General features: G+C 43.5%; 1 protein-coding gene across 1 annotated transcript in view; it reads right to left on the minus strand.

The window, feature by feature from the left end:
- LOC124605693 (troponin C-like) overlaps window positions 1-19,110 on the minus strand; it is a 59,218-nt gene extending 40,108 nt beyond the window's left edge. Inside the window, exon 1 of the mRNA XM_047137552.1 lies at window positions 18,957-19,110. Coding sequence (XP_046993508.1) covers window positions 18,957-18,959 — 3 coding nt within the window. The 5' untranslated portion in view covers window positions 18,960-19,110. The remainder of the gene's footprint in view (window positions 1-18,956) is intronic.
- Between the last annotated feature and the right edge of the window lie 1,311 nt (window positions 19,111-20,421).

The raw sequence follows: 20,421 nt of genomic DNA on the forward strand, positions 1-20,421 counted from the left end.
TGCGACGCATCAGGAAATAATACAATGCCAGACTGCTCATCAAACGCAGGGTGTCGGAATTTTAGGCGTAAACTTTTTCATGATACAAAACACAGCATCACAATTGGAGAGCGATCACTGTATTATGGGATGTAGCTGATCAGCCGAAACGTTCAAATTACCGTTGACAGAAATGCGACCTTCGTCCTAGCGTCTGCCACTGGTGTCTTTTGAGCATCCCGGTAACGCTAACTGAAGAAGCTCATCACAAAGCGTGTCGCTCTACATCGGATTTTCTCCACCTATAAACGTACTACGAGGGCTGTTTCTTTTTTTTTTTTTTTTTTTTTCAACTTCCGGTCGGCCGTAAAAAGAAAACCACAGTGAAAATCCGATGAAGCTTTGCGAAAACGTTTTCTGCAATGTCTCTAGTATACACGTAGCAACTTAGTTCTGAGAGCACAGTGAGCACGTCGAGGTGCCTAGAGAATAGTGTGAAGCTCTGCTGATGAATTTAGGATGATTTCATGCAGTAGCGTCACGTAACTGTCATGCGTTTCCTTCTTCGTGACAGTTTTCTGTCGCACGCTGTAGACGCAACAAAGACGCTCCTCAGGCATTGTCGATGAGAAGTGTTTGGTCACTCACCGTACAACCCGGACTAGCCCGGACTTGGCGTCTCTGATTTTCATCTCTTTCCTGACATAAACCGCTGGCTGTGTGGACAACATTTCTGCACAGACAACGAGTTGGATACCACCATAGTGAATTAGCAGAAATCACAGACGACTGTATTCATGACGAGGGTATTGGAAAGTTGGTGTCACGCTGCGACAAATGGAGCGGAGCGGAGACTATGTAGAGAAGTAGCTGGTAGGTGTAGGTAAATATTCGGAATAATTTTTTTTATTTTTACTGTGGTCTTCATTTCGCTATCGATCAGAGGCTGGAAAAAATAGCCTTCGTATAATAATTTGCTGAGGTCGACACAACGTTGTGTTATGCCCTTTCCATAACTACGTCTGTGTCTACAGGGTGTAAGGTGGCAGCTTGAATGAATGTAAGTTTCGCACCTTACAGGGGATTTTATGTGTCGTAACAAGTAGATGGGTATGCCACCTGACATACTTCGGCGATGGTGAGCCGATTAGCATATCAAAATGTAATGATACTCTATTCGACGGTATTAACACACCGAACCCGAATCCCGCATGTCAATGAGCGAAAAGTGCAAGTAGCTGCTGGAAGAAACGTTTTAGTTTGGAGGCAGACGCGAGTTGTGTCGTCACGGCCCGCATACAACGAAAGGCTTCTAACAGGGGTTGGTGACCTGCGGCGAGAGGGACACGAACATGCCGGGCGATATATCGAAGGGAGCAGGTAGCGGCCCAGCGCTGCTGGCAACGGAGAAATTCCATAGAAAACTGCGTCGGGGAATTTCCAGATGGATAGAAACAGACCAGCGACGCAGCTGATCAAGTGAAAGGCTCGTGATGTACGAGTGTAACTTTAGGCGTCAGGAGTGGGTACAAAATTTACGACTGGCTGAAATAAACTTGGAAGGAGAAAAAGGGGCGATATTTTGACGCCTTTTAGAGGTAGGCCCTTTGATTGGCAGGGGTTGTTTCCACAAGATGAAAGGAACGCTCCCATTGCTCTGAGAAAGCCGTGACGTGAAGCACAAAAGAACGGGTAGTTTGTTACGAATGACACAATACCGAAAACATCACAGACTCTCCATTGAACCTCAGGGCGCATCACGCCCTGTACAACGCCAGGGGAATTTTTGTGTGAACACCTTGTGCTCACTTTGGCTGACATTCAGCTAGATATTAGCTGAAGAGTCGTTGAGCTCCGACAGTGGAGAAACAAACAGCCATGTAGTTAATTGTTCTTGCGAGAACTGAAAGGGCATTGAAGTATACACACTGCACAATCTATGCACGTGTATATCGCCATATTTTCCAGACTAGGGATGAGTGCATGTTTTCTCGCCTAACGAGAAACGTAGGACAGTTTCAGCTGATAAAATCAGTAAAGATTTTGATTAGCTTTTTATAAGCTTTTCAGAGGACGAGAGCAGCCATGCAGCCGACAGAACATCGCAGCTGAAGGTAAATACCACAGGCAGAGGCGTAAACTTGTTGGTTCACCAGCTTGCGTCCACCGTGAACTCGGGCAACCTTGAGCAATCTTTTGCTCATGTTGTCACAAAAACTAACCATCCTTCGTAGACTTGATTGTCATTCTAAATATTACTAAACTTAGAACCGGAATCGGATGATATGTCATAATATTGGCCAACTTCACTATCTAGAAGTAAGAAATTTAAATTTGATATTGTTGTGTTCAATGTAATTTCCGCTAATCAGGACGTAATACATTATTTTGTCAACCGTTCTGAAATTGTCATGCCACAATCTATGTAAAGCCGTGTGCTTCTTTGACAACCATCCAGAAATTAAATAAACTGTGTACAGCTAAAGCCCAATGTGCTCTTTCATAAAATAAGGGTCCACTCCTAACCCCAAAATTTTATTCTAGTGACGCTAACGCACTCACAGGGTGTTTTTGCTGATGTCTGACGAACGTGAAAAGGAGTGGAGTGTCAGAAGGGTGACCCAAAAGTTTGTTAACATTTGAAAATGGACTAATTCACGGAATCGTGTACATCTTGACACATATGCCTGAAATGACACGAGCTTTTATTGACACCAAAAATTAGTGCAAAATTCGGCCAACATATGTCACTGGACAACAACAGGTCAGTGACGCCGCACGACAATCGCATATGAAATAAGCCGTAGTGAGAGAGTCAGATGCGCCAGCAATCGCAGCATGTTGGTTTTACCAGAAAAGACACCGTTTGTGAAGTTCTATTATCAGAATGGAGAATCCGCCGCTGTAGCTTTTCACCATAAGAAGAGTGTTCGAACGAGGGAAAGTCCGGTGCCAAGTGACAGTGCGAAAAAAATGAGTACGGATTTGGAAGCCACTGGTTGTTTAGACGATAGGCCCCAAAGTGGGTGACCAGACACAAGTGCTGCTGCTGCTGCTCGGGCAGTTCACAAGAAATCGACACTTTAACGGGATCTTCTCCGCACGGTGAAGTCGGCGCTCGTCTGTTGTTTGGAGAGCTCAAAAGTTTATCCTCGAATGCTATCTCTACAAACTTCAGCGTCATCACGAACTGTTAGCAGCCTGTTTTTGACGCGGAGAGCATTTGCGGTGTGAACACTTTAAGAAAATGGGAAAAGATGACGATTTGTTGTCTAACATAATGTGGACCGACGAAGCGCATTTCACACTCTGAGGGTCTGTCAACATCCGCAGCTGCAGAATTTGGGCTACCGAAAATCCTACAGTTGTCGTGAAACTCGCACTCGATGACGAGAAAGTCACGATGGGTTCTGGATTTACCACTTCAGTCGTGATCGGTGCCCTTTTCTTCAAGAAAATGTGGGGTTCTGGTTTCCGAACCGTCAGCGTGACGGGTGCGAGGTATGCCGATATGTTTCAGAATCCCATCTTCCCTAGCCTGGCGCTCCAATCCATATTGCTACACATATGAAAGACCCCTTGCGCACATCATTTGATGAGGATCGCGTTCTGAGCCGCCCTTTTAAACACGCTTGGCCTGCCAGTCCCCAGACCTCGATCAGCGTGATTATTGGTCGTGTGATCTCATTAGCGATGCTAAAAGACAACATCCGACGGAAATCTCTCACCGTACCTGCTGAAGTGCTGTACATTACTCTTCACGTTTTTTCTCGACTATAGGTATTTTTTTTATGAATGACGGCCGACACGTGCAGTTGTTGTAAAGAACATCGCCTTTTCTGAAAATCAGTTGTTATGCTAATTATTGCTTTTGTGTCACACAGGATGACAATTGTTGAACCATATGAAAAAACGAAAATCAGATACAAACTACGGCGTTATTCGACATGTAAACGCCGCTACAGATGTTCGGTATTGGGTTATGACATGTTCGATATGCCTGCCATCACTACGCATGATGGGGCGCAGACGAACGGCGAAATTGTGCCCGACCAGTTGAAGTGTCGGAACGCCGATGCTCTCGATGAGCTCCTGAATAGTTGTTTTCTGCTCAGCAATGGTTTTGTGGTTATTGCTGTACACCTTGTCTTCAATATAGCCCCACAATAAGGAGTCGCTTGTGTTCATATACGGAGAATATGGCTGCCAATCGAGACCCATGCCAGTGGCCTCTGGGTACCCCAGAGCCAGAATACTGTCCCCAATGTGCTCCTCCAGGACATGAAACACTCTTCTGCTTTCATGGGTTCGAGCTCCGTTTTGCATGAACCACATCTTGTCGAAATCAGGATCACTTTGGATACTGGAGATGAAATCATTTTCGAAACCTTCACGTATTGTTCGGTAGTCGTCGTGCCATCGAGGAATATCGCACCTATTTCCGTGACTGGACTCTGCACACCACAGGCCGGCCGCGGTGGTCTAGCGGTTCTAGGCGCTCAGTCCGGAACCGCGCGACTGCTACGGTCGCGGGTTCGAATCCTGCCTCGGGCATGGATGTGTGTGATGTCCTTAGGTTAGTTAGGTTTAAGTAGTTCTAAGTTCTAGAGGACTGATGACCACAGATGTTAAGTCCCATAGTGCTCAGAGCCATTTGCACACCACATAGTCATCCGTTGAGGGTGAAGAGACTTTCCGATCGCGAAATGCGGATTCACAGTCCCCCAAATGTACCAATTTTGCTTATTGGCGAACTCATTCAAATGAAAGTGGGCTTCGTCGCTAAACCAAACTATGCATGCGCACACAAATTCCCATCGTGTCCCGCGGCCAAACGTGCAGTTTGAATGTCGTAACTCAAACCTTTCAGAAGTAATGACGATTTTATTTCATGTAGTTACAAGTTCAATAATTATCACCATGTATGAAGCGGCATCTGTTGGTCATTTTGTGCAATTTTTCTTTTGTTTCAGTAAACCCCCATGTCATTTCAGGCAAGTGTGTTAATTTAACCTCTCTGCCTACATTTTTCCGTGAAGTATTGACTTTTCATATGGTAGTGCACTTTTAGGTCCGCCAGTAGGTTCGACATTGCACTGCATCTGTTGGAGTACCTGTTGGTAGCATTATTAACACGCCTCGCTGAATCAAAAGAGAGACCTCACAAAAATTGTATTACGAAAGCAGCTGTAACGTGCCTCGAGATTACACACTGTAACGAGTAGTAACAAATTTTTTCAGTTCGTAGTATTTAGCAAGCTACGCGGACTGCTACCAGAACGAAAGTGCAGCACATAAAAATAGCTCGCGTCTTGCGCCTGCTCGTTAGAGCTGACGTGTACAGCTGTAATTCTGCGGCTGGCGTAGCTTTCCTGTTTTACGAGCGTGCGCTCAACACACGGCGTCGGCCCGCTCCTTTTAATGGCTCCACTCCTGCCGTGCTGGGGATGGCGCTTCCCGCAAGGCGGATGAGCCTCGCAGATTGCGGCACGGCGTTGTGCAAGGCGCCCGCCGTCAGCTCGCCAGCGCATTTGTGACGCCACGTCCACAGCAAATTGTCTCGATAAATATAAGACGAGAATGTTCACCCTGTTTCGCCGTCTAATTACAGACGTCTAAAAATATGGTATGCGTCAGGCAGTTGCTCCCATTAACAAGCTTTAATTTAGAGGATTGCGAGGTCCACAATTTTGTGGGTTGTCGTGTTCCATCAATGTACGAGATGTGGCTGTAAACTAACGGGACTGATGTTATCACAGTACTACGGATGTGTCAAAGATAACAACCAATAGCTGTGAAGCGCTGTCGAATGCGACGTATCTGGTGTCTGTGGTTTTCGTTTGTATAAGAGCGGGTACTTTGTTTTGCCCGAAAGATGATAAGTGTAACAACACAACAACGAGTCGTCGTCAACTTTCACATTAAACTTGTAAAATACTGCTGCTGAAATCTATCTGTTACTAAAATACGTGTATGGCAAGGAATGTTTATCACGTGCTTCCGCGATGACCAAGAATATTTTGATGATTACTCGGTCCCGGGACGCCCTTCAACATCAGAAACAGATGAAAATATCGAAAAAGTAGGTAATCCGAATCGATATAACTGTCAGTTGAGTATTCGATCGATAGCTGAGACTGTAGGAATTGACCAAGAACGCATAAGGCAAATTTTAGATAGCCAAATGAACGTGAGAAAGCCGTGTGCGAAACTGGTGGCGAAAGTTTTTACAGTCGAACAAAATGAACCTCTTGAAAATGTTAGTACTGAGGTTCTGAATACCACTGAAAATGATACTAGGTTCTGGAAAGAGTGATAACATGTGACGAATCTTTATTTTCTCTTATGATCCAGAAAGTAAGTGCCAGTCCATGCATTTGAGGGGCCCAACTTCATCGAGAGCGAAAAACGATAAATTAAGCAAATCAAGATTAAAAGCAACGATGATTGTTTTTTCCCCCTATATTCATGCAATTGTGTATCTGCACCGGGTTCCAGAAGGTCAGATTATTATTAATCAACATTACTACCTTGAGGTTCTTGCTCAATTCCGTGAGAAAATAAAAAAAAAGAACCCAGTTGTGGAAGAACAAGTCATGGGTTCCGCATCCAGAGAACGCACGAGCTCATACCGAATTGCCTGTTAAGAGCTTTCTAGCGACGTACAGCATCCCAGTGCTGGACTGCCAATCTTATCGGCCTGACCTGTCACCATGTGACTTTTGTCTATTCTCCAAGGTCAATCTGCATTAAGAGGAACAAGATTTCAGATCCTTGTAGCAGAGAAAGGAAAAGATGACGCTTCCTCAAGGAGCTCACGGAACAAGACTTTTAGCACTGTTCCCACCAATGGAAAATTCGGATGGAGCGTTGTAGGGATAGAGGAGTGAAGTACACTGAGTATGGCAATAACCAACTATGTATGTTTTTGAAATAAAATTATTTACTGATATAGTCCCGTTATTTTATAACCACACCTCATACGACTAAACAGTAATTTGGACTGTAACTGAAGTGTGTTACTTTGATAGATTATACAACGTGATGGAAAAGTTGCGGACATGTAAATAAATGTGTGTATAATGAAGAGTTCCACTGCATTCGTTCAGTCAGCTACCACAAGATAGTGGCACATGTATTACGGACAGCAATCCAAGGCGGAACCGAAACGGGTACAGGCCACATGAAATTTGTAGCACTGCCAGTTCGTCGGTAAGTGAACATGTAGTTTTCCCAACAGCAACGAGTTTTCATCGTCGAACAGTATTTTGAAAGTCGTTCCTATGCACGTATTGTAGGCCCATTTTGTGGCAAACATCCAGCTGTGTCGAACAGTCTAACAATAACAAGACTGATTGCCATTTTCTCGGTTTGAGGATCAGTTGCAGACAAGAAGAGAAACGGGAGTGTGGCCATAATGCTGGACGGTAAACTGACTGAGCCGAGGAATGTGATGCTACGTTCGTCTTTAAGAGGTTCTTTTCTGTTTCACATATCGTATCGTACAGCTCAGAAAGTGTTGAATAAGTTAAAATTCGTGCGTAATTATGGTCGTAGTGTGCAGTAATTGAAGGCGCCGCGCAGAGAAAAGCGTCTAGCGTACTGCACATGGTTTTAGTGAGTTGCGGGTGTCCATGGAACTGCGAAACTGGAGCACATATTCCCCAGTTATGTGGCGTGGTTTCACGTTAGTGGATACGTGTATAGTCAAAGCATAAAAATTTCGTCATCCGAAAGTCCACGTTTTTTTATGAAAAGTCACTGTCAAAAGATCGAATTGTAGTGTGCCGTATCGCCTAATCGAATAGTGTGGTCCTATTTTCTTTGTAAATATGATAAACCATGTTGAGTTCTAAAATATCTTTACACATTTTATTGCGCATCTTGGGAGAGGTGAGCGTTATTATGTAGAAAATTATTTTCTGTGAACCGAAGCGCCGCTTATGCCCGTGCCTGTGGAGAATTAAAACTTTAGTTCCACTTGTTCAGACCAGCGGTTTGCTCACGCTACCGGAGCAAGCGCTGCATATCTGAAATCCATCGTATACTTACGAAACACAGTAACCATTGATACAGAAGTGAAGTGGGAAATGCTAACTAACATACACATCGAGTCACCAGTAATTCATACATAGGCGCAACTACCTGCTGCGAGAAAGTTGCGACCTTGGTCGAAGTCCAGGCACAGGTTGCTTTTTGAGTTTTTACAAACCGCCAGTAGATGACGCTTTGAGATATGACAACACAATTATTTTAAAATTTCACATTTGATGTTGTTAATACACTGGCATCTCAGAAGCTGGTAGATTAGTTAGTTTATAGTGAGCTTTTAAAAAAACATAGTAGTGTGCAATATTGGAAATCTGCATGAAGGTTTTTTTCGATAACTTTTTTTACGACCTTCGTTAATTACACGTTCCGTAGATCATTTGTACGATTCTTTTATCGGAAGGCTGTTGAACTAGTCACTTTACAGGATATGTGTACGTGATTAATGTTCACGTTAATGAACAATTATTTTTTAGTCGTACTCGTGCAACTACAATTGAAAACTAGGTTTCGTTTTAGAGGATCCAAGTTTTTAAATAAAAATTCGTCCATGGAATGCAAGAAGTTGTTCGGAAGATGTGATTTTAGGTTGGGTTTAAAACTTGCTTTGCTACCTACCAGATATTTTATGTTATGTTATGACAGCTTTAAGAATAGGTAATACACGCCCTTTTTACACTCCTGTACTGTACGTATGGACAATAGTATTTTTTTCAAATTGTGGTTTAATTTTTTGTGACGGATTTCATTGCCGAATATATGTATCGTGATGCTACAGTTAAAATGCGTAACTCTTACAAGAGGTATCTACATGACGACCGGGAGTGAAAACCACGTATTATTGTTACTCTTTTCTAAAACCTATATCAACAGCAACACCTGGATTGACTTCGTTCAACTTTTAATGATAATAGCATCTTCAGAAAAAGCATCTACAATAGTTTTGCATGATGCGCTTTCGAAATCAGTCTTTGAGATAACATCGCCGCTGTGTGAAGAGGAATTTACCGTGAAGTGGAAACATATTCGAGACTGCGGTTTTGTGAAGGAGAGCTTTTCTCAATATACCGAGGCTCAGACAGCGTTTTTGTCTACTGGTTAAAGGAAATGCTCAAAAAATTCGGCCGAAGAAGTGGAAAGTATGTATACAATATCGCAACAGAAATGAAACTTGGTCGTCTCCGTACGAGACGGAAACTAAGTGGCACTCAGATTTTCGGGTGTTTCAAGATAGAAACAAAACAACAAGAGTATTCCGTACGGGAAGCACTTCAACAAAAATTATCGCTTGTTTCTTTGGTTACGCTGGATGTGACACAACCGTGGAATCGAAGAACAGTTAATGCTAGTTATTGTACAACAATTTGTTTGCCACAAATCATCGATGTAATCATGAAAAACAAACGAAAATGTCCGACCAGCTATCCGACCAGCTATCATTTTGACAAAACCAGCTGCCACGCAACAAGTCGAACAATTGGTTACTTAAGGGAGATAAACACGCAACTGCTGCCTCACCGCCTGTATTCACATGATCCATACCCCCTAACGATATCTCTTACTAAAAAAAATGCATAGACAGTGATATTCATTACCTGTTGAATCCTTTCATGACCGTGCTTTTGAACCACCACAATCAGAGTGGAAAAATTGATCAAAACGCATGCAAAATTCTGCAAAATTTTGAAGCTTATTGTTTAAAGAACCAGTAAGACGATTCGTTGCAAAAAAAGTTCTCCTTCAAGGTTTTTGTAAAAACGTAAATGGCCTCCATCGTATGAAATCGACCGACCATCAAAGTCGTTGTGTTTCAGACTCTTCTAGCCGAATTCTTATTCAGCATACATAATCTAGCGCGTAGGTTCCATACCCAGACACGTCTAATGCCGTCCACAAATTAATCAGTTTTCCGTGTTTCAACTCGATATGAATCTGTGAGGAGTGTCATATAGCTAAGTGAAAAAGAAGCAGGAGAAACCACTGAGATTGATAGGAACTGAATAATGTTTTAGTTATAGAAAAAATGAGAAAGGGAAGGGCCGTGAGTTTTTTTGTAGGAACTGTGGCCGAATCCGCCTAAGAAGTTTCGATAAAACTAACGTACCTCTGAAGAGGATTGTCAGACAGAATAATATGACGCCCACTAATCCGGCGACAAAAGTACTAATTAATAGCAACCAGTAATCCACAACTGATGAAGATGCTTCGATGGTCCATGGGGCTGACACGATCTGACCACGTAAAAAATAAGACGTCCAGCAAAGGTTTGGTGTCGCGCCGATCGCTGACAAAGTGAGGGAAGCCTGTCTCCGCTGATACCGCCACGTCATGAGAAAACAAGGCAACTCAGTCGCAAAAACAGGAGCAACAAGACCACGAGGAAGACCGGTAAATAGATGGACTGACTATGTCAGGGGAGACATGCACGTTGTTGACTTAAGACCAGAAGATGTCAACGACTGGGAGAAATGGAGGAGACGTAGCGAAACAGCAGACCCCGCAAGTCGGGATTAATGCTTGGAAAGAGAGAGAGAGAGTAATCCACAACTGATGTTCGATTTAAAACTACATACATCGAATACGAGAAGAAGTTCTCCTATCAGAATAGTCACATGCAGCTTCATTTTCGTGTAGTCGTTAAACTGAGAACTGTAACAAACCCTCAGCATACAACACAACATTGTTATTCAGGTTACTGTTACCCGAGTATCATATTCACGTCTAATCTAGAACTAGTTTCATTCCGCATTATTTATCTCCGTCATTCAGTGTTAGGCACATTTTATAAGCACAGCGCAGCTGCAGCACAAAAGCGCAGCCGAAATAATAACGATAAGTATTGAGCTGTGTTAAGATAACTAAGATGGGAATAAGACCGGAATGAAGACATCTGAACGTAAATAAAGTAAGGAAAAAAAACCGGCTGGTTGCTGTATTTCTTCCAATAATTTAGTCCACACCCATTGTACCCGACCATAATTACCACGCTGTTCTACTCAAATTTTCTGCATTTAAGTTTCTTAAGGTAGTATTATGATCTTTGTACATTCCGCTTGGAGGGACGTGGGGCATGCTTACAAGCTAGAAGTTCTGTGTGTGTCCCACATATTACAGTATTTCGCTTGCGCAGAATTCAGTCAGGTTGTGAATAAGAAACGGTGACCCTTATGCCTTCACTAAAACAATACTTAATCGGGTGTCTTCCTAATCTTCGTAATTACAACTTAGTTCCAAGAGAATTTTTGCTATCAACAGAATCTTTGCTCTCAACACACAGTGTTTAAAAAGCATGAGTACTTTTGTCCTACATAAGCCATTATAGTGCACCATTGACTTACGAATTTAAGATGGGTTTGGATGTGACCCACAAGTTGTTAGACGACACGAGAAACGTCGCCTCTGGTCTGACTGCAGTAGGGCGTTGCCTCTGAAATGTTTTCTTCCAAACAGCAGCAAGGTTCGAATTGACACTACGTCATCGATTTCTGTTTTTATTCATTTCCCCAAATAAAATGTCATTTAACGGTACGGAAACCTGTGTTTCTTGTTTAGACCGCTCAATCAGTTTGAAAAAATGAGGTACTCGTCATAAATGGAAACCAACTGGAGCTAACCTCACAACTATAAGGATGGACGCTAGAAAATTATAAACGTAAGACATGTACGAGAGTCCTTTTACAAAAGACGTATGTAAGTTCTATTTATAAGAAAATAATGCACAAGAGACATAGGCGTTCACTCAACGAACCATGCCCATAATGAAATACAATTCGTCAACAGCTTCAGTCCACTTATAGGAATCTTAAACCTACAATTTGCAATTCGAGTTTCATAAGCCGGTCTAATGCGAATGGAATCTTTCTGTCATCCCCTTGTAATTAGACCTTCAAATCTCGTTGGTATTGGATGACTGCACCAGAGGCTGTGAACTATTGAGTGATCTCTTTTTAATGGAACTCTCGAGTTTTTGGTGAATCTCATTAGTCTTTTCAACGATTGGTAGTTTCTAAATTAAAATTTCTTGGCAGCTTACCGCGAAGCACGAAGCCTGTAGCAGCGTCTCATTATGTAGGTCTGTCCGTTGCACTCCGTGAAATAACCCGAACATTAATGATCCTTCTTATTCTCTGACATCGAGGAGGAAGATGAAGCTCCCATAGCGGAGCAATTCTCTACCACGATAGTGAAATAAATTTATAAAACTGCGAAAACGAAGAAGTCACTAAACAGTAAAATTCATTGATTCATTATATTCATCGATTTAAAGTGTAGTTTCTCGCATCACAGCCATCGCAGATCCGATACGTGCTGTACTTCAAGCTGCACCTACTGCGAGATACGATGGGTAAACGTACTGGACACAATTAAAATGGCTCTGTTCATTTATCTGAGGATGACATATTGTGTCCCTCGAAAATTGACCCCGGATTTTCTACATTCTCTGACGGTGATTGTTCACTATGTTTTGTGTCACGATATTTCTCAGGTTTACTTCAAACAATGCAGCCGTGATCAGACTTGCTTTGTTCTCCTGATCTGCTGACGTCACTGCGATTCGTTGAAGCTAACAACCTTCCAAAGTTGAACTGAAATTTCATCACGAACTCTAATGTTGAATGGTCAGCTTCATTATAGCGAACAGTATTAGCCGTTTCAGTTTTGATGTGGAGGGTTTTGTGGATTAGATTTCCCTTGGTCTGAAATCAATGTGAGTGTACCATTACTGGGGAGCGCTCTAACAGTTCTACTTGCGTTACTGTTTCCATGCTACGTTCTATTTGGCTATGAACAGCACCAATTAATACTAAAAAAGGGAGACTTGAACGTGGAGAGACGATTATATCTACTTATAACAATGATCGGATCATTGAAAACATTGTCAATATAAAACAATAAATTTACCTTTCGGAGAAACGAATGTATCATAAACTACAACCAATCCACCTTGATTACAAATCCTGGATAAGTAATATTTCAGTGAAGTTCTATATGCCTTTGCGCATGGCTAATACAGTTTTGTACTGCTGTCCCACAGATCTGTCATCGTCATCTGATATTTTTATGCTACATAGTCCAGATCTGTGGTCAAAGAATACGACTACCGCTAAATTTCTAACTTCAGGTGGAACTGAAAACAGTCGGATTGATTTCATGACGTAGTGGCGATATCTAGTTTACAAAATGGCTCTGAGCACTATTGGACTCACCGAGCGTGGTGGCGCAGTGGTTAGCACACTGGACTCGCATTCGGGAGGACGACGGTTCAATCCCGTCTCCAGCCATCCCGATTTAGGTTTTCCGTGATTTCCCTAAATCGTTTCAGGCAAATGCCGGGATGGTTCCTTTGAAAGGGCACGGCCGATTTCCTTCCCCATCCTTCCCTAACCCGAGCTTGCGCTCCGTCTCTAATGACCTCGTTGTCGACGGGACGTTTAACAACACTAACCTAACCTAACTATTGGACTCAATATCTCAGGTCATCAGTCCCCTAGAACTTAGAACTACTTAAACCTAACTAACCTAAGACATCACACACATCCATGCCCGAGACAGGATTCGAACCTGCGACCGTAGCAGTCGCGCGTTTCCGGACTGAAGCGCCTAGAACCGTTCGGCCACCGCGGCCTACTGATATCTAGTTTATAATTGGCTAGTGTACTCCACGCTCGAACTGTCACGAGTTTCCAAAAAACAGAAATAAAATTACAGTAAGTAATTCAACTGTTTAACTAGGAGATACTTCCGAAAGCGGCGAAGTTTTCCCTGAACATCGCGATGAACAGCGTACGATATCATCATGAACCATGTATAGTTTGCTGTTTGCAGCCAAGGCGGCAAGAAGATTTGATACTGTCGTTAAAAATAGGAACATTGTGTCGAACCACAGTTTTATTACTTTGCTGTGGCATAAAGGAAATACAAAAAGTCCTGGAGAATCATTCTCAGTATTGCTTTATCTCAGCAGTTACTCTTTGTCAACTAACTTTGGTTTCTTTTTTATTCACTCAAAAGGCTGTTTTCCTCGAAACATCCTGCCAACATTGTTTAATGTAAATTTAGCTGCCACTTTTTAACTGGTGCTGATATGACTCTCTGGGAAACCACTTCGTGCCGGAAGACGTTGCACGACTTATCTCCAATGTGTCCGGTGAAAATCTATCTGTGGCAGGTATTTGTATTAACTGAAACACATGGACACTTTCTTAACACAGTAATATTGCGATATTATTTCAGGCATCGGAGAGTGCAAAGTGTGGAGATGATTTGAAGAGGCGATACACACATTTGGATTACTTGTGTCTCGACTTGTTCCAGTCGCTTGCAGAGACTGAAAGTTTAAGTGTCTTGAAGAAATCTCGTGCGACTAGAAAACTCTGTATTACTGCAGACTGTACTCGATATTCCATACCCTACTTATATAGGTGTTACAAATGTAAAACAACGCTAGGCCCTTCCGTTCCTGAAAGATGGAACCGAGTGCAACCAGTGAAAAATTTAAATTTTATATCGCGTAGGATAAAAAAACTGGGTTAAGTATTTGCTCAGTAAACTTACTTCTACGTTTGATTTGGTATTAGAATAGGTGCTCTTGGCTCTTGGCGTACTAGATACAGTTCTGTAGTAAAGGTTTTGTGAAATGGAATTTTTGAGCGCTTGGGACAGTTACCAAGTTGGATAAATAAAAAAGAGATAAGGTTTAGAGAGCACCTTCCCAGTTCGTCACGTGTTCGTTTAGACAACACGAATTTCTCAAGATATGACGTCCTCGTATGCACTCCTCATGTGAAGTCCACAGTGGTAAAATGTATGAAAAATGCTGATTTACAGAGATGTATGCTGAAAGGCTTTCTCCCCGCGCATACAACAGAGTGAAAGGCAGTATTTTTGTAGTAATAATAGTCTATATGTAAGCTATAGTTCGCAAACCACTGTAGTGTGCATGGCGGAGGAAACTTTACACAGTTCTCTTTACTGTTCCACTCGCAAATAGAGCGAAGGAAAATGATTGCCTATATCCTCTATACGAACAGTGAACTCACTCAATTTTTCCTTCGGCTTCTTGCGCGGGAAGAGCCAGTATAAATGCTCTGCAGTCTCTCAAAAATGCTGGTTCTGTAGACATCCTGTGCAGCGTTTTGCGAGAAGATCGTCTTGTTTCCCCGCATGGATTGTTATCTAAGCTGATAGGGTACCGTCGTAATGACGGCACCGTTCGGTACCCAATCTAGCAGTACTCATCTGATTTGCCCAAACCTCTTGCTTCAGTCCGACCTGGCGGAGACCTGGACATTGGTACAGAGCTCTAGAGTGGTTCGCACGAGTGTCCCGTACGCAGTCTCCTCTACAGACACACTGCACCTCCTCTTAATAAACGTTAGCACCGCTTCGCCCTACCCACAAACTACGTTTATGTACTCATTCCATTTCATTTCCCAACGTTACCAACAGACATTTAATGTGCATGGCGGGCGCGGAAACATATGTTAGTAGTACTGCAACATTACAACAATGTTTCTCCTTCCCATCCGGATTAATTTCGAAATATCCACAGAGAAAACAAGCTGCCGCACGTACTGCGCCTTTGCGTGACCCTTTCTGTCATTTCATTTTGAGTATTTCTCTGAAATTTAATAGCCATATTTTTCGTGTGTTCTGAAATTAGAGTTCTCTGGGCCATATTTAATCTGTCGTTTCACGAGAAGGGAGCTTTAGAGCAGAATTTCCCAACGTAATCCGAGTAAAATGCTCCAGTGGACTTTCAAAGCTGAGGAAGGTCACGCAGCGCTGAAGATACTGGACTTAAGTTAGGAAAGAGTGGGTTTCTTGTCGTTGTGGGCCAGTAAATATAAGGCCAATCAAAAACTTTCCGTTCGAAGACCGTACATTTCGTAATCGGTATGCCATTCAGGGAAAATCATCATGCGCGCTGAGGCAAACATCCCACCGACGCATCAGGTTGAAGATGATGATGTTTGGTTTGTGAGGCGCTCAACTGCGCGGTCATCAGAGCCCGTAATATGTCCTAATTTTCTCAAAGTCCAATCTACCCACTGTCACGAATGAGGAGGAGGATGATGAAGTGATGAGGACAACATAAACACCCAGTCCCCTGGCAGAGACAAATCCCCAACCTGACTGGGAATCGAACCCGGGACCCCGTGATCCAGAGGCAGCAACGCTGGCCACCATCAGGTTGAAGATACCCGTTTGGTAAAACACTGTTTCGTGCTGCATGAAGAAGTCCGTAGCTGCCTGCTGCACACCCCCATCGGCAGGAAACGTCGACCCTTGGCGTAACTTTTTCGTTACGACATTTAGCACATGAGAGCGTGCGTTGTCAAACAGCAGCCCTTGTCGCACTATTGCACATTGGTGGTTTTCGACAGACATGCTGCACCATACACATTCTTCAATCTGCGATGGATGTCTACCCATGTCTGTCCTTCGCAGCCGAGAGAAGGATAACATCACGTTGGTCCTGTTCGGTAATAACTTCGCCATAGATAACGTTTCCGCATTCATGGCACACACTTAGCAAAGACGCGAATGCCACACTAATCCCCAGTCGGTGCTTATACACCCGCATAGAAGTTGCGCTACGTTGCAGGTACGCTACAGCAACGCACTCAAACAGAAACTTTTAATCGTCCGTTTCACGTAATTCTTTTTTCCTTCGGTATCGCAAATCCAGGACACCACGTTGCTACACCACGCTACTCGAGTCTGTGACTGTCTGTCATGTCTACTGACCTCTATGTTGACGGGATGACGTACTCAAATTTCCCGTCCTATTAGCACTTCTACGAGTAGCTCTCATTTAGGGTCTAGAGTACAAAAATTGTTGAGTTCCGCCTGTCGTGCAAACCACTAGATCTTCTTGTTTTACTTTTATTGCCGAGACATGCAGCGTTTGTGCCTTCCTCAGTGGGCCCTTCAAAGCTCAGTATTTCATGGTTAAGGTTGCGAGTGCTGTTACTGAAATGTAAATGTGCAGAGTCTGTGTGTATCCATCAGTGAAAGAGGAATACGTGCGTGACGACGTGGACATGGATATAAAGCATCAAAAGCTATCTGTCCGGTTAAAACAAGTTCTGCTGGGTTGGCAGATAAGTTCGTTTCGGTTGTTGATCAGTTTAATAAACACAACAAATACACATATTAGAGATTTTAGCCATCAATAATACATTCTCCTTCACCATTTACAACATTCTGTCAACGCTGGGGTAACTATTTGATTCTGCGACTGTAGAAATCGAGTGGTTTTGAGTAGAAGGACATGTCGAGCCCTGTTCGGAGCGCATTTTTCGTCGGAAAGGAAGTTCCTAGAAAGTTATTCGATAGAGAGGAGAAAAGGTGAAAGTCTGAGGGCGCAAGAGCAGATGAATTATGTGGGTGTGGAATGAAATCCCAACCCAACTCGTGTACAGCTTTTTTTGTCATCCTAGCAGAATACGGGCGGGAGTTATAGTGGAGTAGCATCACTTAAGGGAGTCTTCCTGGTCGTTGTTCTCGGATTGCGCCTGCAAGACGTCTCAGAACACAATAAATGCCAAGAGTGATGGTTACGCTTCGTGGAAGCAATTTGTAGTATATCACACAGTAGCTGTTCCACCAGATGCATGAAATTATATTTTATGGATGCGCGCATGTCTTTGTGCGGGGAGTTGCTGCTTTTTTTGTGCTCAACCATTCTTTTCCTTTCCTTATGTTAGCATAAAGAGACTATTTCACATTACCAATAACGATACAGGATAGGAACTGCCGGTTTGTTCACTAGCCACTTGATGACTAGCAAACAAAGATACACTGACGGCCACCCGCTGATTTTTGTGATTTTGGCTTAGAGCATGCGGTACCCATACATCTGACTTTGAACCTTCCCCATTGCATGCAAATGCCGCAAGACGGTGGAGTGACCACAGATCATCACATCTGCCACTTCTCGAGGATGCTACTGTGAAACATTGTGGATTAATACGTTTAAACGATCTTCACCAAACCCGGAAACTCTCCCTGAACGCAAGCCGGAGTGGCCGAACGGTTCTATTCACTTCAGTCTGGAACCGCGCGACCGCTACGGTTCAAATGGCTCTGAGTACTATGGGACTTAACATCTTAGGTCATCAGTCCCCTAGAACTTAGAACTACTTAAACCTAACTAACCTAAGGACATCACACACATCCCTGCCCGCAGGCAGGATTCGAACCTGCGGGCATGGATGTGTGTGATGTCCTTAGGTTAGTTAGGTTTAATTAGTTCTAAGTTCTAGGTTGCTGATGACCTCAGAAGTTAAGTCCCATAGTGCTCAGAGCCATTTGAACCATTTTTTCTTCCTGAACGTGGAGAGCTGCTAATGCCAAAACGATCCTCCTTGAAACGAGAAAAATATTTTCTTGCCGTACTCTGTCCAGTGGCATGATCCCCATACGCGGCGGAAATGTTCCTGGATGCCTCCGCTGCTGTTATCTATCTATTGAACTCAGACAGAAGAATATGTCGGCAATGTTCCGATTTCTCTACTTGGCACTCCATTTTCTAGCGTCCACAGCTCCCCTCACTATTCCTATATGATAAAAAATGGCAATACAAAAACTCAGATAGCAACAGTAAACTACAAGTAAAAAATGCCAATCGACAAATAAACCCATAGCAGCCGGAATATCAACATGGAAAACAAAAACGCTACCAACTTGTGGACCATTCCTTGAAATTGCACTGTGTTGTCGACCGCGCCGTCGGCGATATATCCCAGTTTTCCCTCCTTTCTGCCCTTCTACGTCTTTCAATATCGCGATTACAGGTCGCGTTTACATCATAGCGGTCCACCCGACAGTAGGCAGTGGTGAAGAACGTGGCATATGTGTAGAAGCATAAGTTCCGGTAGAGGGGATCGGAGCAGAGTTTCCGACGGTGCTGGAGTACTCACCATGGTGTGGCCGGTGGTTGCGGTGCGGGCGGCGGCGTGGAGTGTGCTGGACTGCGGCTGGCGGGGGCGCGACTCCGGATATAGCCGAGCAGCGCATGCAGCCGCTTGCTACGCGCGGCGCTCCACGGAAAGCTGCTGCAAACCGCCGAGCCGCCGACGCCACCTCATCTCGCCTCCCAGCGCTTCACTGCCGAACCCTCCCACCCGGCTCCATCCGACCTCAGCGCAGTCACAAATATCTATAGCGCCTTCTAGCCCTTCTGTAAAACTGCCTCGGCGTACTTGTCGCGTCAAGTCTCAGTACAATTTCTAGCTTTCGTCCAAATCTTCCATCGTCTTCGCCAGGAACAGCTAACTATCGTGGCTGCTGTTGTCGTAACTATTTATAACCGATAATCGCCTAGGCCTTCCTGGAATTTCGGGTACTGAATTCTAACATAGGCTGTTCGCGGGGAACTATGCCTTTCGGTACAACACTGGCTTCGGTGTTTTACTACAGGGTGTTCCTGTGAGAGCGTGCAAAAACGTAACGGGACATAGAAAATGCTCCACTGAACATTTTGAAATAGGGAATCTGGGGTAGGAGAAGCTAGCGCAAGGACGTCCACAAGTAAACTCGTCTACCGCTTTGTCTAGCATTACTGTTTTCCACCTTATTTACATCTGACATGCGTTCAGGTTTACATATACTGTGCTGTTTATTTACATGTATGTTCTTTCATTTCCTGCAAGGAAACAAGGGAGAAGACGAGCCTGATTACCGAGAATTAATGATTCAGATTTTTTAAAATTACGTGTATTGTATTTACATTATCCGATGACAGAACGTGCCATGAATCAGTGCTATTCAGAGACGTACAGTGTAATACGATGGAGCAGTAGCGGCACTGTGTTTCCGAGTTGCTGGATTGGAAGAGATGGTCCCATTCCATGGACTGCGAAGTCAACTGACCTGAATCCTCTTGGTTATTTCCTATGGGGATATCTCAGTTCACTTTTGTATCAGACCCCAGTGGATACAGAGCTGGAATTAGTTGCCAGAATGGTCGCTGCCTGTGATGTGATTCGAAACACACCAGGGATATTCGTCAGGGTGCGTCAGAAAATTGTTCGCTGATGTCATGCTTGCATTGAGGCTGATGGCCGTCATTTTCAGCACATTTTGTAAGATACAGTACAAATGGTACATTCATTGTGTCAATGATGGTATTTGCAGTTAACCAATGTAAATAAAAAAGTACATAGTTATGTGATTTTACTTCTGTCATCTCCTTAAGCTGACTTCTCCGACCCCAAGTTCCCTACCTGAAATTGTTCAGTGGAACATCCTCTGAATCCTGTTAAATTTCTGCACGATCTTACGTAAACACCCTGTATATTCAAATAGGATGTGAAGATTTGCGGAACATTTCCAAAATTTATTCCCTAAACTGTGCGGGCCAATCAAATGAAAACTCAACAACCG

This window comes from Schistocerca americana, chromosome 3, assembly GCF_021461395.2.
Source record: "Schistocerca americana isolate TAMUIC-IGC-003095 chromosome 3, iqSchAmer2.1, whole genome shotgun sequence".
Lineage (NCBI taxonomy): Eukaryota > Metazoa > Arthropoda > Insecta > Orthoptera > Acrididae > Schistocerca > Schistocerca americana.